General features: G+C 34.4%; 1 protein-coding gene across 8 annotated transcripts in view; it reads right to left on the bottom strand.

The window, feature by feature from the left end:
* Positions 1–26,316, bottom strand: part of LOC145267118 (uncharacterized) — a 250,945-nt gene that overhangs the window by 17,696 nt on the left and 206,933 nt on the right. For all 8 annotated transcript variants that reach the window (XM_080123148.1, XM_080123149.1, XM_080123150.1 and 5 more), the window contains 3 exons: positions 25,804–25,930; positions 21,954–22,039; positions 12,171–12,284 (listed from right to left, as the gene is read on the bottom strand). In XM_080123148.1, the coding sequence (XP_079979274.1) occupies positions 12,171–12,284; positions 21,954–22,039; positions 25,804–25,930 (327 nt within the window). The remainder of the gene's footprint in view (positions 1–12,170; positions 12,285–21,953; positions 22,040–25,803; positions 25,931–26,316) is intronic.

Raw genomic sequence — 26,316 nt, 5'->3', positions numbered from 1 at the left:
GACGGATCTACCACTGGACTGTCTGTCGTCGAATGGGTTGAAAAGGCTGAGAAGATCTGTACACTATGCAGAATTAAAGAACCAGCCACAGTCATTCCTCTGAGGTTAACCGGAGGAGCCTATGCAGTCTACCAGCAAGTCGGGGATGAACCAGACTGGGATACAATCAAACACAGCCTGTATACAGCGTTTTGTACAGATCCGTTCATTGCATGGCAACAGTTCATGAGCCGGCGACTTCAGCCCAAGGAAATGGTTGACATGTACCTAGCTGACCTACGAAAGTTGTCAGTACCATTTTGTGGTGTCAACGATAAGATATTAAGATGTGCCTTTTTAGTAGGCTTACCTGAGGTCAGCAAACTGTTACGGGCATCGTCATGAATTGATGAATTGACAGCAGACGAGTTATTAGCCTGAGCTTGAAACATCTGTAAGGAACAGGAGCCAATTGCAGCAGCAACTAGTATTCAACATGCAGCAGTCGAACCGCATGGAGGCAATGTAGATTCTCTCCCAGGTAGTAAGAAGTGTGTAGGCCCAGTGTGCTATAAATGTGGGGAGGCCAATCATTTTGCTAAGGAGTGCTGGAGTGATAGGAGAACAGAGAACAGTATACAATGATATCGCTGCAATAAGTTTGGGCACATATCTCGCAACTGTTCGAGAAACGACGTTAGGGGCAAGGTACTATCGCCACCCTTGACCCTTGACAACCAATGAACACAGGATTACTGGTCATTGGCATTAGAATTGATGATGTGCAGTGTTCAACACTCATAGACACAGGGTGTTCCCGGTTTATAGTTAGTGCACATCACTGTCAGATGTGGCGAGAGCAACCAGTAGGTATTATAATGATCAATAGCTTGTACTGAAGAGTGACACAGCCAAAGTTGACATTCTGGTAAACACTAGGAGACGTTATAATCACAGCGACTGAAGGTGTAATGCTTGGAGAAGGAAAAGAAGTCTGTGCAGCCATGTCTATTGAACAAAAGGATTTCTGTGCTACGTTTGACGACAAGGAAAAGGCGTGGACTGCAAAGTGGAAATGGACTATGAGCCAGGCACCAGTTCGGCTGTGCAACATTATTCCAGAATATGCAGTTTCCACGAAGAATAAGGCTGCATATGAAGAAGAACTTCAGATGTGGATTGATAACGGATGGTTAATACCATACCCACAGGAACGTCTGGGACCACCCAAAGGTTTAATTCCGCTCATGGCTGTTGAACAACCTACTAAAGACAAAATTCGGCCCGTAATGGATTACCGAGAATTGAATCAACATGTTTATGCTTTCACTGGAAACGCAGATGTGTGCGCTGCTAAACTAAGAGAGTGGCGTCAGAAAGGGAGTAATGTAGCACTGCCGGATTTGAAGAGAGCCTACCTGCAGATACGTGTCCATGAGTCATTATGGCCATTTCAGACAGTGATAATCAAGGGAAAACGATATTGTTTGACACGTTTAGGTTTTGGCCTAAACGTAGCACCCTTAATAATGACAACTATTATTAAAACTGTTTTGATGCAGGATGAGACCACAGCAAAAGCTGCTTCAGCTTACATTGATGACATCTACGTTAATGAGGATATAATGTCTGCAAATGTGGTTTGAATAAAACTGGAATCGTTTGGGTTAATAAGCAAAGACCCTAAGTACCTAAAGGATGGGGTGCCAGTGTTAGGCCTAGAGGTCTATGAGAAGGGCAATACTTTGCGATGGAAGTGAGGGAGCGCGATTCCAGAGTTACCCAGTGTATTGACAAGACGCATTGTGTTTTCTATTTGCGGTAAATTAGTAGGACATCTACCTGTCTGTGGATGGCTCCGATCAGCAACAGGAGTGTTAAAAAGACGAGTAACTGCAGTAACCAAAGGATGGGACGACATGGTGAATGATGATTCTCTCCAGCAAATGATGGCTGAAATGTTGTCCAGAGTACATAGAAACGACCCTGCCCAGGGTGAGTGGCAAGTATTTGGAAACGAACTGAATGCATGGGTTGACGCAAGTTCACTAGCTACAGGTGTCGTGTTGGAACAATTGGGTGCGGCTTCGTCTGAAAAATGATGCCAGCATATAAATTTGGCAGAACTTGATGCCATGTTAAAAGGGCTTAATCTTGCATTGCAATGGCAGGCTAAGGTTGTGCATCTCCACACTGACTCATTGTGTGTTTACCACTGGTTGACGGACACCTTGACTGGAAAGGCTCGAGTTAAGACTAGAGTTGCCAGTGAGATGTTAGTACGAAGGAGGCTGACAATAATAAAGTGTCTAGTTGACGAATATAGCTTGCAGGTGGACATTACCTTAGTTTCATCGATGCAGAATTTGGCTGATAGCTTGACTAGAGTACCAAAGAGGTGGATTGATGTAATGAGACAGGGATCTGATCCTCCACAACAGACATGCACGACCGTAACAGATCAATTAACACCTGACCAGATCTGTACAATACATCAGCAGAGTGAACATCCCGGAATTCGGAGGACAACATATCATGTCCGAAGACTGTGTCCTTCAACTACAAGAGCATCAATCAAGGCAGCTATATGCTCATGTGAAGAGTGTCAGCGAATTGATCCGGCATCGTCCCAATGACAAAAAGGGAAGCTTGAGGTGGAGGACCACTGGTATCGAGTAGGAATGGATGTAATGCATTATGATGGCAAGCATTTTTTGACCTTGACAGATTATGGCCCGACATGTTTCACGATATGGTGCCTGTTGACATGACAGGATGCATCTAGCATTATATGACAGTTGAGAGCAGTCTTTTTTGAACGTGGTGCCCTGCTTGAAATTCTGACTGATAACGCCACTACGTTTTGATGTCAAGAATTTCAGAAAGTCACGCAGGAATGGGGGATTAGAATGCATTACCGATGTGCATATTTTCCCGAAGGTAACGGTATAGCAGAGCGGTGTCACTGCACCATTAAAAGAATTGTGGCCAGGACACAGTGTTCTATTCCAGAAGCTGTGTACAGGTATAATGTGACACCAAAGGACGATGCAACACCAGAAACTGCACCAGCTAATGAGATTTACCGCTATGAACAGCGTATAAAAGGAATTGATGTCACACCATCAGTGGTTAGCATTGTCAATACACCATATCAAGTGGGAGACTGTGTTTGGGTAAAACCCCCAAATGCTGGGTGCACTGTAAAATTTTGCAGAGGAAAAATAGATAAAATCATAAGTCCTCAGACCATGTTGATTAATGGTGTACCACGCCATGTAAAAGATATTCACCCCTTCTGATTTTGAGGATAATGAGGAAGATCACATACAGTTCAGGAATGATCCTGATCGCCTACTGCCCATCCAGGTGAGCATAGAAACACTACCTGCAGAACCAGATGAGGGAATGATGGAACATACTAGTGGCAATAATGATGAGGACGATGAACATGACGAAGAAGTAATACCACCAGTTCCTCATCAAAGTACCCGAGAAAGACGAATACTGCCCACCCGCCGTGATTGTGAAACACCGCCTATAGCACGACGAGAGGGGATGATGGAACATACTGAGGAAGATGGAACCAAGGAAGTGATGCCTCCGATTCTTCAAAGGAGTACCCGACAAAGACGGATACTGCCCCCTTGCCCTGATTGTGATACACCACATAGGGAACCACGAGAGGGGATAATGGAACAGACTGGTGGCAATAACGGTGGCAATGAGGAAGTGCTGCCCCCAATTCTTAGAAGTACCCGACAAAGATGACTACCCCATTGCCCTGTATGTGATCATGAGATCAGGGGGGGGGGTTAGAGAAACACGTGACTTATCTAACTAGCACGTGTGCATAATTCAACGGCTCGGTCGTGGAACGAAATGAATGAAGAAGAAAGAAACAAAAATGGCTGCCTTATTGTTACATGATAAGGGCTGTCCCCTTTTCATGTAAGTATAAAAATAGAGAGATTTAGTTAAAATGGAAATGAAATAGAATAGACGAAATTCGAACCTCGTAATTTAGGTTTAGAAATAGATTACGAGAGAGAATTAGAAAATGGAATGTAAAAACAAACCATTGTTTAGCTTAGAGATAAAATAGTTTTAAGAAAAGGAATGCAACTATAGGATAATTTAATAAACATGTGTTTAACATATTGGAAATATAGGTTACTGGAAATATAGGTTAAAATTCCTTTTGTAAACAAAGGAAAAAGTTTTGGACACGCATTTCCAGAACACGTGAAAGAAGACACATGTTTTAACATGTGTATGATGTCATGGAAAATGGGAAGTTCTCGATATAGTTAGAAACTTTAGAGTTAAGCAGAGAGAGTCTGAGAGGGAGTCTGAGGACGAGAGACGACAGTCTGGGGTCGAGAGATGGACAGTCGAACGTCTGGAAGCGAGACGATCACCTTTGAAACATAGAATGTAAAACTTTGAATTCCTGACTAAGAAAACCACCGACCAGTCCATGAAAATAAACGCATCATGTGTTTTTATAAATGTCGTCTTTGTGTTGTTATTCTACCAAAAGGTAAAGTGAAATTGTCATTATATGTCTTATATATCCTGTGTTTTAAAATGTCTTCACATACAAAATGTCTCTACATCTCATATCTACAATGTGAACACTAAGACTGTCTCAACACTGTCTCCTCACTACACTTCTAAGTATGAACACTTTATATATATATGAATCTTTTCATAACACGAACACAGAACGCAACATCACTCTTAATAATACTCTCTAAGACTCACCTTTAATAAGACTTCCTAACAACGAATAATAATAATAATAATAATAATAATAATAATAATAATAATAATAATAATAACAAAATACAACATTATCTCTTTATATGCCTGCAATGTGACCACCCGATATGCAAATGAGATGCTCCTGGTTGGAGATAAAAGATGATTGATTTTTTAAAGGGAGGTCCATTTTCGAAAAAATAAGTTGAATTAGCAGAAGTTCGTTTGGAGTTGAGAGAAGGTGCGTTACTGCGTTACGTATACGGAAGTTGGAAGTTTGGACAACAGTGTAAACCTTACTCAGGAAATTATTGGTGTGACGGGCAGTAGAAATAACACTCAAGTTATTGAATTATAGACTTTGGAGTGTTTCCCATGTTTTCGCTTGTAAGTTTTGTTTAAAAAAAAAAAATAAATGTGCATGTTAAATTTTTTCATCTTTTTCCCGACACGCACATGTAATTTCACTAATACAATATACAAAAACGTAATCGCCAGACCTGAGCAAAATCATCATCGTGAACATCGTTAAAAACGTAAAAGCTGGGATATAAAATATTCATTAGCTGTACAAACATTGTAGACCGTTTAAATGGAACTTTCCATCTAGAAAATAATTATTTAAAATTGTCTCCCTTATCGTAGATATTTTGAGGAGAGTTATGTCCCTTGGATTCCAGCCAACCGACATTTTTTTTTAGATAAAGATGTGCCGCAAGTGGCAGCAATATTTACTTCTATGATTGTAAATCTATGTTTAATAATTAATTTTGTTGAGCTATACAGCAGAGTTTGTTGTTGTTGTTGTTATTATTATTATTATTATTATTATTATTATTATTATTATTATTCACGAGTAACACATTATCTAAATTTTCATCTAGAGTTACTTCCCTTTACAGTTTCTTGCTTTTTGTAATAAAGACTTAGCAATGATTACTAAGAATTTTAAATGTAAATAAATGTTAGTTATTAACTAAATAGATATTTTAGAAAATTATAGGAACGAAAAGAGAGCCAACAAGACGAAAAATAGATATAAACATTTACTCATTTAATAACACATTAATAGCATCATCAGTTTAACGTCTGAGTTAAATGTTCTAATATTAAGGATTCGTCCATTTGGGATGATCTTTTGTTCAATTAATGTCATGTATATTTATTGCATAAGAAAAGTTTCTTGGAATTTGGATTTGGATAAAATTTTTCTATCGATTGATATCATTATTTTTTAACATCAGATCAAGACCAGCGAAGACAAGAAAATCCCAGAATTTTTTTACAAAAATATTTTGTTATGATAAAGAATGTACTTTTCGGAAATGGTTACTTTACGCGGCCATTAAATCCAACCTGAATCATAATTATCTTTTCCATAAAACGATGACTCCAATTTTTAAAAAGTCCCACTCACATTGTAATTTAATTCTCTCCATAACACAACAATTTTTTAAAAAGTCCAACTCGAATTGTAATTTGATGCCATTTCTCAAAAGTCCAACTCGAATTTTTATTTGACCATAACATGGCAAAAAAAATTTCTCTCAAATTATATAAACAATTCTCCAAAACATGCCGACACTAACTTAAAAATATCTCACTTATCTTTCTTTGTCTTGCTGAAGATAGCTTGTAATCTAAAAAAAAAGAAAATTGCCAGCACTCCCATGACATTCCACAACTTAAATATCTTTGCTGTCTCGACTGTTGCTTCTCCCTGTTATATCACATATCCCTCCATATTTACATGAATGAGCCAGAAACCAGCAGGAGCAGTGACAGTGATAATGGCGACGCTAAGACAAAGCCCGTTCGTCGATACTACGTAAATGAACACACTAATCACACACGACAACATCAAAGCCCATTTTTTTATGTACACACATCAACGGAATAACTCACACCTCACTTCAACAAAGAAAACCGCCAGAGGAAGCCTCACATCAAAAGAAAAATCAAAATACAAAACACAAACATCATAGCAGATGCAACTCCGGACCATATAAACACGAATAATTATTTCACAGAACACTGCAACAGTACAACACCTACTAGAACACATTCACAACTTTCTTAGCTTTAAACGTAATGTATACAAACACCAAACAGATGACTCCCTACAACACATTAAAACACAAAAAACAAACGCAAATAAAAAGCAAAAACGCAGACCAATGATAAAACCCATCTTTGTCTACAACTACATCCGCATCACCAGTATAAAAATTATAGTTTTTTCGACAAGCGAGCAGATCAGCCCAGCATGTCAAGCTGTGAACCTCGCTCTATCACCTGCCAGCAGCTGTTAACCCCTCGCCAGTGACAACAGCTATTACAATTACCGTGCCATCACCACCACATCGCTGCCATCTCAATTGTGATACTGGACAGCAAGCCCTGAAGACTACTCCTCCTCCGCCGCCACCGTGAGCTTACCACAGCTCAGCAGCCGTTAACCCCTCGACAGTGACAACAGCTATTAAAATTATTGAACTGCCGCATCGCTACCATCTCACTTGAAGACTTCCCTCTTCCACCACCAGATCACCACAGCCCACCAAACACCAAGGTTTTTCCCGCCAATAGCAGGAGCCACTGTCACCAACTCTCCACAGCGACACCTGCTATTAGGATTACTCCTCTTCCGCCATCATCACACCCATATCCCAGACACCAGAACAGTAAGCCACATTCCTGATATTGCCACCCCTGCCTCAGTCTGACTCAACACCAGATCGTCGCTGAATCATGTTAACACCCAACCAGCATTCCCACCACCACCACCACAACATCCTGACACAACAAGCAGTTCGTTTCACGATCATTTTATCTTTAATAAAATAAAAGGTTTAAACTCAACCTTTTCGTTTGTTCCTTTCTTGCTTCCATATGCTCAGGTTTGTAATATAACATCCCCAATTCATTCTTCTTAACGCAGCTAATTCATATGCAAATCAATGCGTTTTTATTTTTAAACTTCTTCAAATGTTCTGACTTTTTCTACTCATTTATTACAAACTATTCGACTGAAGTCAAGGATGAAAAATACTTCAAGCCAAAACGACTGGATTTAAACTCAACTGATGCTGTAGACCAATGTTTCCCAACCACTATGCACATTGGTGTGCTATGGAATGATTACTGATGTTTAGTGAAAACTTTAGAGGTTACAAGTTGTTATAGTTGTGTAATTTTCATATTGTTATAGTTGTGTAATTTTCATATTGTTATAGTTGTGTAATTTTCATATTGTTATGACCAAAGTCGCTTGTAGTAATAAACATTGATTCACACATGTGATATTGATGCTTTAATGTTAAAAAGGCGGAAATAAAATGGATAAAAATTCTGGTGTTGCTTCTCATTCATCTTACTTGAATCAGTTGAAACATGCAGTTGCTCTAAAAGTTGATCTGAATTATGGATTGGTATAAGAAATGGCTTGTTTTGTTGAATTCTATTAAGACTCAGCTATTGTCGTTTAATCACATATTTCTCCTCAAGTCTTTCTTGGAGTCCATATTTTAAATCTATTGTTCTTACTGCTTCTCATAAAATTGGTTCTCTTTAAACACTTTCTCACACACTAGTGGCTATTCTCTCTCTCTCTACAAATCTACTATCAGACAATGTATGGAGTACTGTGTTCATATTGGGACTGGTGAATCTGTGTATCATTTGAAGGTTCTTCATAAATTGCAGAATTAATTTGATTGGTCCCCACTCTTTCTCTACTGCAACCTCTCTCTCACAGACATGATGTTGCTAGTCTCAATCTTTTCTACAAATACTTTTATGCCATGTGTTGCTCAGAATTGTCTAATCTATTCCCTGCTTTCTTTGTTCCAGTTCTTTTGACTCATTGGTCTAGAGGTCTCCATCAATTCGTTGTTTTAATTCCTCAATATAATACAGCTTCCTATTCCAGTAGATTCTTTCCAAGAATTGCAAGACTGTGAAACTCACTATTTTCCTTCTACCTTGTAGCCCTGGTTTTTTCAAGACTAAGGTCAATAGGCATTTCCTGTCTTTGCGATAATCATCATTTCTTCTTGTTAGCTCTTACATCAAGTGGATTCATGTCTTGTCTCGATTGATTTCCATAATAAAATCCTTTAAAATTGTAAAATATTTTGAATTTTTCAATGATAATAAATAATGTTATGTTCGATATCATCTATCTCTTTTACAATATTAACAGATTCTTTGAAGGTAATTCGGATTAAATAATTAACTTTTGTAAATTAAGGTTTTAATTGGGAAAATAAATATTGAAAATGATAAAACCCTGTTTATATTTTTTATTCAATTTTAGAATTAATTCATATTTAATTATGGACAAGTTCTTAAAAAAATAAAAAAGTGATGATGACAACAATTATTCAACAAATTCGTTAAAAAACATTAACTATGATGATTACTTAAAATTTAGATTTCATTAGATTGGAGATACACAGATTCCTTCTCCAATGTGTGTTATGTGTGACTAACCATTGTCTGATGAAGCAATGGTCCCAAGTAAAATGAAAACTTTACTACTAATCAACATAATTTTTATTGTAAAAAAGACATTTTTTGTTTTAGATGTTTGTTGTGAAAATTGAAAGAATCCAATAGTGTGACAGCATTTCAAAAAAGTTAGGAATCACTAAGGAACACCGGAAGGAACCATATTTTTCTTAAGACAGTTAACGGATCTTCACTAACAGATGAGCTGAAATTATATTTGCTAATACATCTATTTTAAACATCGCAGATTGATTACAATTCGACAATGAATGTTCTAGAATGTTCATTCAGCCAAAAAGTAGCATCTTCTGCAAATATTTGTTAGCAACTTGTCACCAACGGATAAATGTAAAAAACATCAGATTCGGTTTTAAATGCTAGCATGTGTTGGACGGCTTTTAGAAATTGATTTCTCTGGTCAGATTTTTATTTATCTCAAAACTTCTCATTTCCTCCCATGTTTTCCTAGATCTTTCCTCTCGTATTGAAACCTGCTACCTACATTGTTTTATATTTATTTGACAACAATGGCCATTGAAGTTTCCTGTTTTGCACACATTTTTCTATACTGTCCAGATTTAATCTTTCTCAGAGCTCATCAGATCTAAGCCTATCTTTAAAACTTACATTATACATCCATCATATCATTCTCATATCATTTCTCTCCATGCAACAAATGTCCTCAACCCTCACCGGTCAGATTTCACTTCTATACATCATCATACAGCATTCATATGCTCGTTAGACTCTTTCCTTTGTCGACAATGGCAAAACTCTGCTGATTAGGAATTTCAGAATTTTCTTAAACTTATTCCATCCACTCCTAATTTTTGCCATTGCACTAGCATCTACTCCCCCTTGTACTCCGATTATATCGCCAGGATAACATAACCTCAATAGGTTTACCATCCACATCTTTATTTTCTTACACTTCTTGAAAACAAACGGATTATCTTTTTTCAACCTACCATTAATTCCACTGCACTTCTCGCAAAGTCATTTGCTTATTTAAGGTTAGACTTTTATAGGCTGAATATGTCTTCTGATCAATGTAATAAATATAAGTACATCCGGGTCTTTCCTCCTGCAATATTGTGATTGACTGGTTATGCCATAAATGGTAGAGACATTTGAGGGAGATGTTAAAAGATACACAAACGTCATGCTAAGAAATCTGCTTTGACTTCAAATGATATTCCTTTCCCATAAATGACAAAGTTCTCACAGATTGTCTCTCCTCTCATCTTGAGCAAATGGGCAATGGGAAAAGAGGCGGCTGATTAATTTTAATGCATCTAAAACTAATCTTATATCTGACTCCCACCTGGCATCAATAGAAAATGAATGACTCTCATCTTAGGGAGGCTCCATGGGTCAGACATTTACTCCTGATCTGAAATGAAACACATACATCAAATCCATTGCCAAGGTCGCTGGAAAAATGGTGGGATCCTTCTACTGCTCCAGTAGATATCTCACTGCTGATGCCGCGCTCTACCTGTATAAGAGTCAAGGATGGAGTACTTTTGCTCATCTCAAAAATGAATTCCAATTAAGGAATAATATATATATATATCAATCGGTACGGACCTGACTATGGAAGATCAGATAATAAATAAACGTGGATTTATAAGATCAAAGAATCCAACCTTGATCGCCCTTCAGGGCCTGTGGCGCAGTTGATAGAGACGTTGAATCTCTACAGTTCCAGATGAACATTATCTGAAGATAGCGGTTTCAATCCCACCCAAACCGTGCCAGAGGTTAATTGGCCAAAATGTGGTGAGACGACAACAACTACGGATGGCAGTGATGGCTGAGAATGCAGTTAGGAGATTCGAAGTTCCTATCCGTCGCAGTTACCACCTGACGAAGGCCAGAGGAATTAGCTGGCCGAAACGTTGTGAATAAACAATCCAATAAAAAAAAAAAAAAAAAAATGGAAAACAACAACTAATAAAGATGAGACTAGTAGTCCGAAATAAAAATAAATCAATATATATAATGCTCATCTCAAAAATGAATTCCAATTAAGGAATAATATATACTTTTGCTACATTTGGTGAGGAGATGCTAGAAACATTTTATCCTGCCTTGACAGAATTCAAAATAGACTTTGTAGCATAGTAGGGGACATCATCCAGGCCTTGAAAGCGGTGACATATAAAACATTTATGACGAGAAAACGCTATCATTAAATAAAACAATCAGGAGATAAAAATATAAATTAAGTATTGGAAAAAAAAATGTCACTAATGCTTGTGAGTGATTTTTTAACCCTTATCCTTGAGTGGCCTATCGGCCTTGATAAGTGGTGACGTCTATGTAAAAAAAAAAACAAAAAAAAAAACATTGTGAGCATGTCTTTGCTCTATCGTTATTTCAATGGCAAATGATCATCTAAGCTTCAATCTTTTGGTCCCCTCTTGCCAAACTTTCATGAAAAACACTCGTATATCTGAAACCACTATCAATAATTCCCCCCACTTCTTATCTCTGCCTAAATCTAAACCTAGATTCCATGAACAAAGCTTCTTTCTTAGAACTGCATGCCTGTGGAACTCTGTTCCATTTGCGTGCTTTCCAACTAATTACAATATAGTTGTCTTCAAGTTCAATGTAAACAAGTTCTTGATGAGTCATCCCCTTAAGTAATGCAATTTACCAATTTCCACTACTATTCAATTGTCCCATTGACTACAGTATACTCATTAACTCTTATCCTCAAGTGGTCTCCAGGCCTTCAAAGCGGTGACCCTTTGGAAAAAAAAATGTCACTAATGCTTGTGAGTGAGGTGATGGGAACGAGTGTTGGTGATTGCCAAACAAAACCAATAGACATTCATTGAATCAATAGATGTGGGATAAGATGCGATACAAAGTTTAGTTCAAATCAAAATTTAACGTTTAATTACCTGATCAATAAATGGGTTGAGAGGTGTATTCAAAATGTTATCCCTTTGGCAAGCATCAGCCCAAGGCTCCATGTGTTTGTCATTAATTTCTTCCACAATATTGTTCATATTCAACTGAAAAAAAAAAAATAATAATTTAAATCATGAATCAAAGAAAATCATGAAGAGGCAATATTTTTGAATTTCAAGAAAACCAACATTTTTATCACACACAAAATTAAATTTAACTTTCTAAATACTATTTTTTTATGAAAGTAAAAAGACCTCTAAATAAGGTACAGTAGTAAGTAAAGTAGGTACAGCTAATTTTAAATATTTCAAAAGAGTACAAGCAATATTAAACATGAAGTTTTCAAAACTTATACAGAAAAAAATGGTGCTATCATAGGAATTGTCTGGAGCTTTATGGAAAATATCAGAATAGTGTCAAACAAAAGTTTTATTTCATTTTCTATTTTATTTATTTATTTTTTTTTGGGGGGGGCAATGTTTTTAAATGAAAAAAATCTATTACTTCTGTAAGTACAAACTTCAATGAAAAATTGATTGAAAAAAATGAAAACAATATTCTGGAATTTTTATGAAACTTTTATATTAAAATTCAGATCAAGATAAAAACAAAAAAAAATTGTTCTAAGGTAAGTTTCATGAATAAATATTTTTGGAAACGTTTTTAGAATATTTTATGATTTTTTTCTTTTTTTAAAGATTTTTTTTTTTTTTTTCAAATCCAGATAAACATTTGGATTTTTTTTTAATAGCCAACAACCAACAACTAATAATAAATCAACGATAATAAACAAATATTTTCTTTATGATCTTTTGGGCATTTTCTTCCTAGAAATTCATTGATTACTAGAAGCAAGTTGCTGGGGAACAAGAATATAACTCGTGTAAAAAGTTTTGTATTTTCTTAAATTATTTCACTTCAGCAGATTTTTAGCAAGAATGATTTTATCTGCAATTATCTCCCCTTCATAAAGTTGGTTGGAGATTTTTTTGCGGTATCTCAACCTTTTTTTGAGGTCATTTAATAAAAGTTTCTACACTTCAATATCTTCAAACACTTACACATTAAATTTTTGGTACGTGTACAGTTTAGTCAAGACATTAAAAAATGAAAATATCGAAAAAGTTTAAATTGTATGTATCCGACGTATCCGTTATAGAACGAAGTTCTCCGAAAAAAAAAATCACTTAATTCCATCAAGTAGTTTTTTTTTTTTTTTTTTTTACTGCGGAAAAACACGCCTTTATGAGAGAGCGTTGAAGGCGGCCATATTGGATTTAAAAAAAAATTGTTTGAATTTTATAAATGACAACGGGAGATAACTCCAGTTAAACCGCTTCCCCATATCTAAATACTAGCTTTTCTTCCTAAAAATCGAACATTTTGCTCGGTATCATAACAAATTGTTTTTTCGCTGTAAAAAAAAAAAAAAAAAAAAAAAAAAAACTTGATGAAATTAGGTGAAATTTTTTTCAGAGAACTTCGTCCCATAACGGATGCATACAATTTAAACTTTTTTCGATATTTTCATTTTTTAATGTCTTGACTAAACTGTACAGGTACCAAATTTTTTGGCAATTCATTCCGTACAGTTTCAAATTTTTATTTTATGAATTGATATCTTTTTTTGTCATTTTATAGAAAAATAAGTTATCTCCCTTTACTTTAGATTTTACGGAATGGGCAAGTATAATAAAGTACTCATTTTCCTTGTTCGTAGAGCTTACTCTTATTTCTTTCTTTTTCATTTCGTTTATCATTCGATTTTTGCATGGAGATATAATTCGGACGAATGCTAAAAGGTAAAAGGCCTTTTTCTTTCTCTGCTTTGGTTGCAATTCGCTTTCTTCATCACTTCCAAAGCAAGCCGGTTTGGTCTTCTTTTAAAGCAGATTACATGTAAAATCTCTATATTAAAGCCACTTTGTGTGTGTTAATTCATTTCCTATAAACTCCAAAACAGTTCAGCCTATTTTTATGAAATTTCACACAAATATACTTAACGTGTCTGGGAGTGTTCTTTTATAGGTTTTGTATTGGAATGCTTCTGATAAGTACTGAAAATTATTAATTGATAATCGAAAAATCCAATTGAAAAGGAATAATCCAATTTTGAACACAGTTAACGCCTTATAAAACCTAACATCACAAATGCATTTGAAAAGTTTCATCACCGCACAAGCAGAAAGGTCTGGTGTATAAAATCAACAGTATATTCTCTACAGTACAATGTATCATGAACTAATTCGCTGCAGGAAGGCATGTGAAGTTTTCTCCTGGTACACCGCAGGCAATCAGACAATTTGATTAAAAAATGGGCAATTTTATTGATTTCGATGACAATAAAAATATGGTGTAGAATCTCTATATCAAAGCCACTTTGTGTGTGTTAATTCTCATTCAATCCCAGACAACGTCGGGTTTTCCTGCTAGTTATTGATGTAAATATATTTTGTTTCATTCAAAAATTCCATTGTTGATGTAGTTTTGCTGACTTGTGATCAATTTTTGTGCTTATCCATCACTTTCATTCGCCAATTTAACTACATGTATATTAATTGCACTGTTGTTGGCACTTTACAAAGACATACTATCACCAAAGTACACTACATGTAGCCAGGAACGACACTATAGAACAATGTCTGATGCAGACAGGGGAAGATAGTATCTTTGCAGATGTCCCATGAAAAAGCAATGAAGAACTAATGCATAAATAAGTACATCAGATGCAATTTCAGACTTTGATGAACATTTCAATCATGTCGACATAAAACATTTCAATCATGTTGACATAAAACATTTCAATCACGTCGACATAAAACATTTCAATCACGTCGAGTGAGTGAGTGAGTGAGTGAGTGAGTGAGTGAGTGTATTTGTTTAACGGCATTTCAACCTCTAAGAGTCATTTAATGGCAAAAAAGTTTTGTTGATATAATAGATTTTCAGTTTCTTGTAAAAAATTTTTAAGTTTCTTGAAAAAGTTTATCTTTTGAAGCAAGATGTTTTAGGTTTTCTGAAAAATTGTTTTAGTTGTAAGAGATTTGTTTTTCTAAACTGAATTTTACTTGTTTACTTTATAGGAGTTTGAATACATTTGTTTCTTTTAAATAGTTTATGATTTGTTGGGGTTCAACTTCTTGGAACACTTTTCTAATGTTTGTTGTTTTAAAATATTTCTTCCGAGTGTGTTTGTGTTTTCTACATTCTGTCAGTAGATGTTTAATTGTTAGTTGTTGGTTGCAGAGTGTGCAATTTGGTGTTTCCTCCGCTTTGATTAGGTAGGAATGAGTTAATTTTGTATGTCCGATTCTTATTCGGTTTAGTACAATTTCTTCTCTTCTTCCTTTAAAAATTTTTTGTTTTTCGTTTTTAATTATTGTTTGATGTTCGTGCAATTTGTTTGCAGTGCATTTGTTCCATTCCTCTTGCCACTTGTTTTCTATATATTCGTTGATTTTTCTTTTTAGGTCTGTGTGTGGTATTTTAATTTTTTCCATTTGGTGGTTTGTGGCTTCTTTAGCCAGTTTGTCTGCCTTTTAATTTCCTGTGATGCCGACATGGCTTGCTATCCAGGCTATTATAATTTTTTTTATTGTTTTTTTTTCGGTTAATTCATTGTATTCTTATATAATTTCTGTGATAAGAGGGTGTTTAGATTTTTCTTCAAGGACTATGATACAGAATAGTGAGTCTGTATATATTATGGCTTTTTGTTCGTTGATGTCTTTGATGTGTTTGAGAGCTATTTTGATGGCCCGCAGCTCAGCTGTATATATTGAAGCCTCGTTGGGCAGTCTTATTTGATATTGATTTTGTCCATCTGTGCATGCTGCGCTTGTTCCGTTTATAGTTTTAGACCCATCGGTGTATATTTCTATGTATTCTGCATATTTTTCTCTTAGTTCTCCAAAGTTGCTTCTGTTTGTTATATTATTTGTAATGTTTTTCTTGTAAGTAGTAAGTGTTATGTCGGTTTCTGGTTTGTGTAATGTCCATGGGGGTCTGTCGTTTGTTTTCTGAGTAATTATATTGTCGGGGTTTTCATTGATTTGATGTATTATTTCTTTAATTCTGTGTCCAAAGGAGGGTATACTTTTTGGTTTCCTTGAATAAGAGTTTGTACATTGTAAGTTGAAGGTAGTTTTGTATGTTGGGTTTTCGGGGTTGGTTTGTAGTTTTGTTGCGTATTGTAACGCTAGTTTTTTCCATCTTAAGTGCAGGGGTAGTTCTTGGGCTTCTACGTGAAGGCTTTCCATTGGAGAAGTTCGGTAGGCTCCCAGGCTAAGTCTTAAACTTTGATTCTGTATTGTTAGTAGTTTGTTTTTTGTAGGATTTGTAAGTAGAGCTGTATATGGCACAACCATAATCCATTATGTGAGCGATATATTTTGAGCATTGTAGCTTGATTTGCTCCCCAATCTAGTTTTGATACTATTTTTAAGATATTTATTGCTTTTAAGCATTTTTGTTTTAATTTGTTAATGTGCTCCTTGAAGTTTAGTTTGTTGTCTAAAATGATCCCTAGAAATTTGGTGTGTTGTACTACTGGTATTAGTTGTCCATCTAGTTTGAGCTGTGGGTCAAGGTGGTATTTTCGTTTCCTACAAAAGTGGATACACGTGGTTTTGCTTTTGGACATTTTAAATCCATTTTGGTTAACCCAAAGGTCTATTTTGTTAAGGCAATGTTGCATTTGTCTTTCAATAGTTGGCATATTTGGTGATGAGCAAGTTATTGAAAAGTCATCAACAAATAGTGTTTTTTCGAATCCCATGTTAACATTTTCGATTATACCGTTGATTTTAATTAGAAAAAGGGTGGCAGATAGTACGCTACCCTGTGGTACCCCTGTTTCTTGTGTGTGTTGATCTGATGTTGTATTTCCTAAGCATACTTTAAATGTTCTGTGGGATAGGAATTCTTGGATAAATTTTGCTAGGTTTCCTCTGATTCCCATATTATGAATATCTTTCAAGATTCCATATCTCCACGTGGTGTCATACGCCTTTTCGATATCAAAAAAGATTGAGACCACGTGGTGGTTTCTTATTAGACCGTTACGAATATATGTTTCTAGCCGAATAAGTTGGTCATTAGTACCTTGATTTTGTCTAAATCCGCTTTGGTGTGTAGAAATGAGGTTATATTTTTCTAAATGCCACATTAGTCTTGTATTGACCATCCTTTCTGTTGCTTTGCATATACAGCTTGTTAGGGCAATAGGACGATAATTGGTAGGGTTGGAGTGATCTTTTCCTGCTTTAGGAATTGGGATGATATTGGAGTCGAGCCAGTGTTTTGGAAAATTGTTAGTCCACCATATTTTGTTAATTATCTGTAAGAGAATGTTGAGAGATGTGTCTGGCATGTGTTTTAGAAATTGATAGTGGATGTCGTCTGGACCGGTAGCTGTATCTTTACTTTTATGAATTGCATTTTTTAGTTCTGTTATAGTGAAAGAGGTGTTATAGTATTCTTTGTTATTGGATGTGAAATTGAGTTTTTCTTTTTCTGCGTTGTTTTTGTATTTTTGGAATTTGGGGGAGTAGTGGTTGGATGATGAGTTTTGGCTGAATTCATTTGCGATTATGTTTGCTATTTCTTTTTTGTCTATAGTTTGTCTACCATTTGGTGTACTTATATTATTTATTGGTGTTCCAAGTTTTTTTCCAGTTATTTTTCTTATTATTTCCCATGTTTTTTTTGATGGCGTGTTGTTGTTCAATTTGGAAATATAGTTTTGCCAGGTTTCTTTTTTGCTTTTTTTTATAATATAGCATGCTTTTGCTCGTGCTTGTAGGTATTTTTGAAGGTTGGGTTTTGTAGGATGTTGTTTGAAGTGTTTTAGCATTTTTTTCCTGTTGGTTATTGCTTGCTTACATTCTATTGTGAACCATGGCGTTGATTTTGGGTGTGGTTTGGTGGAAGATTTTGGGATTGTCTTGATTGCTATTTCGTTTAGTGTATTGGTGAAAGCTAACATAGGATCTGGTTTCTTAACTATTTCTTGATTAATTAGATTTGTGCAAAGTTTGCTAAATTCAGTCGAGTTAGCTTTATAAATTTGCCATTTTGGTTTTGATTCTTCTGTTGTAGGTTCTTGGGTTTTGAGAAAAATTGGGAAGTGATCGCTGCCGCACTGGTCGTTATGTACCTCCCATTGGAAGTCCATAAATATTGTGGGGGAGCATAGTGTTAGGTCGATAGCTGATGTCGTTCCTGTGCCTGGGTGAAGGTATGTATGTGTTTTGTTGTTAAATATAGTTACTTCAGGTGATTCCAGTAATGATTCAATGATTTTCCCATTTTGGTTAATATTCTCACTTCCCCACATTTTGTTATGGGCGTTGAAGTCCCCCATTAATATAAAAGGTATGGGGAGTTGTGTTATAAGATCTTCAATTTCGGTTTTGTTTAGTTTATGTTTAGGTGGAATGTATATTGAACAAATAGTTATTGGTCGGTGAAGTGTAACTTTAATTGCTATTGTTTGTAGGTTTGTTTGGAGTTGTAATTTTATATGTGGTATCTGTTTTTTTATTATAATTGAAGTGTCACCTGTGGGTCGATTATCTGCTTGTGATCTGTTTGTTTGCTATTTTCCTTGCTTCAGGAAAGGGCACGTTTTGTTTGTATTTTATTTCGGCTATTTCTTTTTCTTTTGTGTAGATTTTGCATATTTTAGAGTATGCTGGGTGTTTTTCTTGGCAATTTGGGCATTTTGTTTCGTTTGGGCATTCACTTTCAGTATGGTTAGGTTCTTTTAAGCCACATTTTCCACATACTTTCTGTCCTTTGCATGCTTCTCTGCTATGTCCATATTTATGACACTTATAACATCTCAGAGGGGCTGGTATATATTGTTCTACTTTTTCTATTGTGTATCCGATTTTTATTTCTTTGGAATTTTTGGTGTATTGAAAGTTAGTATGTAGGTTTTTGTAGTTATGGTTTGACCATTCCTTTTTATGTTTATTCGGACGTGATCGATTACTCCCTGTTTTCTTAGGGCATTTTCTATTTCTTCTGCTGTAGCCAAGGTTAATTTATAGCTTTTTATAACACCTTTTGATGTGTTTAGTCTTTCATGAGCATAACTTTTGCATTTATAGATATGGAATTTTTCCATCTCTAAGATGTTTTTTGCGTCTTTATAGTTGTCGACTGTGACAAGTAGATTGCCATTTTTCATTTTTTTTGCTGTTTTTGGGTTGCTGTTTTGAGACAGAATTTTTTTCAATTAAGAATGGAGATAGATCGCTGATCTTTTTTCCTTCTAAGGTTTCGATTACTATGAATCTTGGATATTTTTCTTTATCAATTATTTCATAGTTATATTCTTGTTCACTGTCTGAGTGGGTTCTTTTCGATTTTGTAGTATTTTTTTGATTTCTGGGTTTTTTTGTTTGGGTTTATTATATCCATAGAAGTTTGTTTAGATTTTCATCTCTCTTGCTCCCCACCCTCCTCGGAGCCCGAAATTGGGAGATGTTAGGGGGGAAACCCATTCGCCCTTTCACCCCAGGGATACAAAAGAGATATACTCAATTGATTGAGTTTGTTCCATCATTTCCTGTTTCCTCCTTTAGTTTCTTCTTTCTCAGTTTGATAGAAACGTTAGTTAGGGAGCAGTTGTGTGGTTTTTGTCTCATCAATTGATTGGCCCTTGCCATCGCCTTCTAACACTTACCTGGTTTGTCTATGTTTGTAGTAATGAAATGTATTATCTTTGGATTAAGTTTTTTTTTTTTTATTTTATTTTAGTTTTTTTTAGATGTTATAATTGACATTTTCAGTGTAAGTGTTAGGGCTTGACATGACTAGCCGATTGGTTGGATCGGGCCTCTCCAACCGCCCGTCTAGCCTAGTACAAGGCCAAAGTAGAGTGTTGCTACAGATACCTTTATTTTCCCTAGGCATCGGTTGCTCAGCCACCAGGATCCTTTTCCTAGGCATCACGGGCTGCCACCCACGGCCAACAGGTAGCCCCGTTGAAGGACTTTTACCCTCTGCAGGGGGGCAGTCGGCGTATTCTAATGCCCTGCTGACAGGGTCAACCGGGAAGTAGGGAAGGAAAAAAGGAGGGGGGGGAGGGGAGGAGGCTGTTGTTTTTATTTTGTTTTTGTAGAACATAATTAAGTTTTACAAAAGAGAATAGAAAACAAAAACAGAAATCGATGTAGGTGCATTTCGTCTCAGGAAGCCAATAGGCAGCCTGATCTGGTAGCACCAGCAATCACGTCGACATAAAACCACTAAGCCTAATTTTCTTTAGCAAACTCTTCCTTTTGCTATATCTAATATCCAGTTTATGTGTGCAGAAACCATTTTATTTTGTTCCACCTTGTTATGTATTAATTTTTTTTTTTTTTTTTTTTATTTCGGACTATTATTCTCATCTTTATTAGTTGTTGTTTTTTCTCTTTTTTTTTTATTGGTTTTGTTTATTCACAACGTTTCGGCCAACTATTCCTCTGACCTGACGAAGGCCACAGGAATAGTTGGCCTAAACGTTGTGAATAAACAAAACCAATTAAAAAAAATATAAAAAAAAGATCAAAAACAACAACTAATAAAGATGAGAATAATAGTCCGAAATAAAAAAATAAATTAATATATAATGCTCATCTCAAAAATGAATTCCAATTAAGGAATAATATATATATACACCTTGTTATGATTAAGCAAAATATCAAAAAAGCAGTCTTATATAGAACAACATCAAAACAAAAACTTACTTTTAACTATCAAAAAATATACTTAACAAGTTTCAGACAAGAACATGGTTGACTACATTTCACTCAAAGTGTCATCTGAAGCACATCTAATCCATTATTATAAACACTGTGGTTGACACCTTGCGAGTTGTTGTTTTAATCAATTTACATAAATCTTCTTTTAAATAAAATTTATTTTTGAGAACAGAATGACAACATGATTACAGAAGTGGGAGAAAGCCAGAGAGAAAGAAAGCAACAGACTGAAAATTCAAGAGGTTGGCCAGAACAGAGGCAGAATTTATCTTTTCTTGGTATGTTGCTAAACTCTTCTCTTCTGTTTACTCATTGAAGTTATAATCTGACTCTTTATCCGTCAATCATTCAACACCTTCTATAGCTCGTTCTCATTTTTACATTTTTGAATATCTAGTTTATGTGTGCATAAACCATTTTATTTTGTTTGTCTGTTCCTTTAAATTAACAATCAAGTTAATTTGTTAAAAAATCGAGCACCTGTCATGGAAATAACAGTGAAGAAGCAAACTAACAAAATCTCTTCATTGAAAAAGAGGCTGCAGAAAATGTGAAGAGATCATTTCCCACTAGATTGCAGAGTAGATTTTGTATTTTGTCAAAGCAAGAAAAAGTGTTTGAGTAGTACCTCCTAGATGTGGTAGCTATAGACAGTATTTTTTTTTATACAGAGTCACAGATAAAACATTGTTTAGTGGAACTCTTTCTTCCTGATTGTTCATATCATGTTGTGTTCATCAGGTGGATACTTCATTCATATACTACGTCTTTTTCAAATTTAAATATGATTTATGTCGTTGGTATATTCAAGTTTATCAATAATCAAATTGCATTAAATGTTAAAAAAGCAAAAACGTCACCATACATAAATGAAGCAAATATATAAAGAAGGCCAGAGAACATATCCACCATAGTGTAAATATTTAATGTTGATATGACCAATAGTTTCAAGACAACACAATGTAATTAACAATATCTTTGCATTTCAAAAAATAAAACAAAAAATTCTTTACTTACCTTTGCTATTGTGGACATTTTAGAACCAACAAACTCATGTTTTATATTAAATATTGTTGAGACTATTTCACTGATTTTCCCTTGGGCTAAAAAAAAAAAAAGTTAAAAAAAAAAGTTTAAAAAAAAAAAAAAAGATTTTTAATCAGTTAATATAATACAGAATATATTTACATATAATTCAGTTCTTGTTTCATAGTAAATTTTTGGACCGTTTTTTGTATTTAGTAAAAACAAAAAAAAAAACTTTCTCAAAAAGATTCATGTTTTGTAGTTTACATAAGTGCCACTACACATATTGGAATTTCTAGATTGGTCAGTGGTTGTCTCCCTTATTATCTTGGTTGCAGATTTCATTCTCGGCCTTCGGCCCATGATCAAAGTGTAGTATCTGTTCGGATTATACACTTCAATTTTTTGCTCTCGGTTAGTGGAGGAGACTTTACAATTCCTCCATTTTGATTGATATCAGCATTACTGTATTATGACAGAACCCCCAGAAGGCAGTTTACAGTCAAAAGCCAGTCTTTCCACAATAGAAAGGGCTGGAATTTTCCAAGCCAAACACACAAAGCTGTTAGCTGAACAATCTTCATTAAGATTTCGCAAACACATGGATTCACAAAACACTACATTTTGTAAATTTTACATTTTTTATGTTTATCATTCTTTCTTTATTTACTCAAATTTTTCCTTCGATTTAAAAATAAAACTTTGTCAAAACTTTTAAAAATTCGATTTGAAAATAAAATACTTTAAAAATACTTTTAAAAACTGATAAATTCTCCACGCTGATGTTTTCAAACAATGGAAAATAATTTAATGTTTCAATTTATATAATTTGATGTTTCAATTTATATAATTTGATGTTTCAATTTATATAATTTGGTGACCATGATGGACATAACTAAATAAAGATTATGATTGGTCAGGTTTGACAATAGACTATTTTTTAAAATTTTATTTGAAAATATGATTGTTTAGTGAATTTTTTATTTGATTTTTGCTGTTTGTCACAAATAAGATTGAAATGTAGAAACAAAAATAATAATAAAAAAAATAAATAAAGCTGAAATATTATGTGGGTGCAAAAACAATATCGTTTTCTCACATATGTTACTTTTATGCATGATTTCTGAATTAATTCATTGATTGAAGTGCGTTTTTCCCTCTATCGAATAGTGTTATTCGTTACTATTCTCAATCTCTTCATTCATTATTTTTGCAGGCTTTTCAACAGCATGGACAAAATTCAAATCTGCACGCTTTTCTTGTTCCAGTTCAAACTAGGCCGAAAAGCTGCAGAGACAGCTTGTGATGTCAATGATGCATTTGGCACAGGAACCACTGACGAATATGTGGCACAATGGTGGTTCAAGAAAATTTGCAATGGTGATAAGAACCTTGAAAATGAAGACAATTACAGCCAGCCAACATTTGAAAGTCGATCCTCGCAAAAGCAGATGAGAAGTTGCTGTTGAACAGTTAAATTTTGACCTGAGATGCATTATACAATTAATTGTCCCTACCTGGCTTCACCCAGGAACTTGAATAATAAAAATGTATATATATATATATATATATATATATATATATATATATATATATATACACATACAACACACGCAATAAAATAATACAAATAAAAATTTACAAAATTTACTGTTCAAAAACAGAGATTACAAAAGATTATTTCCTTATTCCATGGAGTTTAAAAAATTAGACTTTTGTTTCACCACGGGAAATAACTAGCAAAATAAAAGTATAAAATTGTTCCAGAATTGTTAGTTAACATTAAAATAGAAAACTTTGAATTTAATTTAGAAGAACATTGAAAATGATATCCATGAATCCCAGTATGACAAAATTCGATATTTATGTGTCATTATTTTGAACTTAATGAAAATTTGAATAAATTTTTCAAAAAAACATTATAAACCTGTAAGGAAGGTATAACAAATTTTACTTATCCGACAAGGAGTACAAATAAACAAGAAAGACCTTCTCTGCAGAGTTTCGAAAAATGCAATTCTTCTCATCATAGAAAAGAGCATTGCAAAATATACAATAAATTTTGCAAGTTAATGCATTAAATATATATATGAGAGAGAGAGAGGGAAGGAAAGAGAGAAAGAAATAGACATATTTTTGAAATAATAATTTTTAATTATTTTTATGTGTATTTGTGCATATTCGATTTCTTTGAGAGTCAAAGTTTATTGTGTGAAAAACACTTTCCATTCGTTTCTGTTGAATATGTAGAAATGTATGTTTTGAATGTTGTATACCAGTGTACATGAACATAACAAAAAGTGCGTGTGAAATAAGGAGTGAAGAGTTCTTCATTCTCATCTTATTAACTTTTATTCTCAAGTGAGTCTTAATCCCGATAAATAGTGACCCAAATAGTAAAATAAAAAATAAGATGCGACAGATTAATAACCTACAGAAACACAACTGACTGTTTCTGCCAGCTGTATCCGACCATGCATTTCTGTGGCTCAGTCTACACACATGCACACACACACTTTGATAATAGTAAGAAATTGACAGTTTAAAGACTTCAAAATCACACATAAGGAGATTAGGAAATATTTAAAGTGTCAATTTCTGGTTACGATTAAATGTTAGAGTCCAGCATTATAGTTCACCTTACAATATTTCATCAATTTCTGCGACTCGGCTATAGTATTTATGTTATTTATTTTTTTCATTTAACATTATTTCAGTGTTTTATTATTAATTATTTAATTAACTTATTTCACAAACTTGTTTCCGTTTCATAAATTGTTTCTGCAATTTCCAGAACTCAACTATTTATTTAGCATAAAAAAAAGAATTTTAGGATTATCAACATGTCTGTAACATCTATGATGAATTTAATGAGAAATAAAAAGAATTTTTGGATTATTAATATCACACAAAGTGACATCATGTTTGAATGTTAGTCCGTGTTCATTTATTCAAAAGAATTGGATTCCTGAATGTGAGGATGTTTAGCGGTCAGCCAATCATAATGGAAGGAAGCCATTATTATTTATGAATTAGGTAATGGGGAAGATTATGGTATATCCACGAGTTTATGATCCAGTTATGAAGGGTGGAAGCACCATATCTGTACAAGGTGTGTATTTCCTCCCGGTGTTAAGTGGTGGCAGTTAGAGGCCTTGATATTTAGAAGGAAAAATAAGAACTACTTCCTGTAAAGATGATGCGATTATGATGCTGTTGCTCCTAGGATGCAATGTAGCATTTTATTATAATGATTAAATATGTCTAAAATGGGTTCTAAAGTTACATAAAATAGTGGCTAATAGTCTAGACATAATAAATTTGTACGTGGCCTATGGTACCAGAGGAGAATTTCTGCATTCTAAATATTATATATGGAGAATATGGAGATGGAGATATATAACGATGCTATTTTACATTGCCATTTTACTTTATTATTGAATATAAAAACTTATTGATCAAGGGTCTCATATCTGGAGTGGGCATTCATTTTTCTGGGACTAAAATTGTACAAAATCACAGTATGCAAGAAGCCATTACTATTTCAAAAATGCCAATCCATTCTTGTGAGGTCCTTTCTCTTAACAAAATATTTCTTCCACTGCCTGTCGTCCACATGAATTGCAATTATGCATCTGAACAGGATTTCACATGTTTACAGCTTTTATACTTTGCCGTTGGTAGCTATTGACTTTCCAATTCAATTAAAGATGATAGTTTTCGGAAATTAAATTAATTTATGAATATTCAGTGAGGTTTGTATTCATTGTAAGCGATGCCGTCAAATCATCATAAAAAAATCATATAGATTGTCTGGATACATAAGTGAAAATAAACTTACTTGTATCTCCATTGTCTACGAGATGATAAACTTCACCAGTTTTCCCATGATTGCATAAAAACCAAAGAGCACGACAAACGTCTTCAACATGAACAGTGTTCATCTTTAATTCTTTACTCCATAACATCTAAAAATTTGAAATAAAAATAATTGAATTATTAAATAAGTATATTTCATTATTATACCTATTTACTATGCCTCCCCGCGGGACAGAGTTAGACACCAGGGTCGTTTTTTGCAAAAGTATTGAAAATACATGATAAGTGAGTTCTCTCATTCATAACCTGTGTTTTGATATATATATATATATACACACATATATATATGTCTTGTGAAAATATACACATTAGTAAATATTTTCTACCCTTCATGTATTTTATGCCTTTTTAAATCAGAAGCTCGATGTTTGTTAAGATATAACAACAGAGCATATATAATTAAACAACAATTTCGCTATATTGTAAAGTCAAAGGTTTTATTCATCTTACCAATCATTTTTTTCCTAAAATAAAA

This window comes from Euprymna scolopes, chromosome 42 (genome assembly GCF_053919585.1).
Source record: "Euprymna scolopes isolate OS-2025 chromosome 42, ASM5391958v1, whole genome shotgun sequence".
Lineage (NCBI taxonomy): Eukaryota > Metazoa > Mollusca > Cephalopoda > Sepiida > Sepiolidae > Euprymna > Euprymna scolopes.
This window is presented reverse-complemented; position numbering and strand designations above follow the sequence as displayed.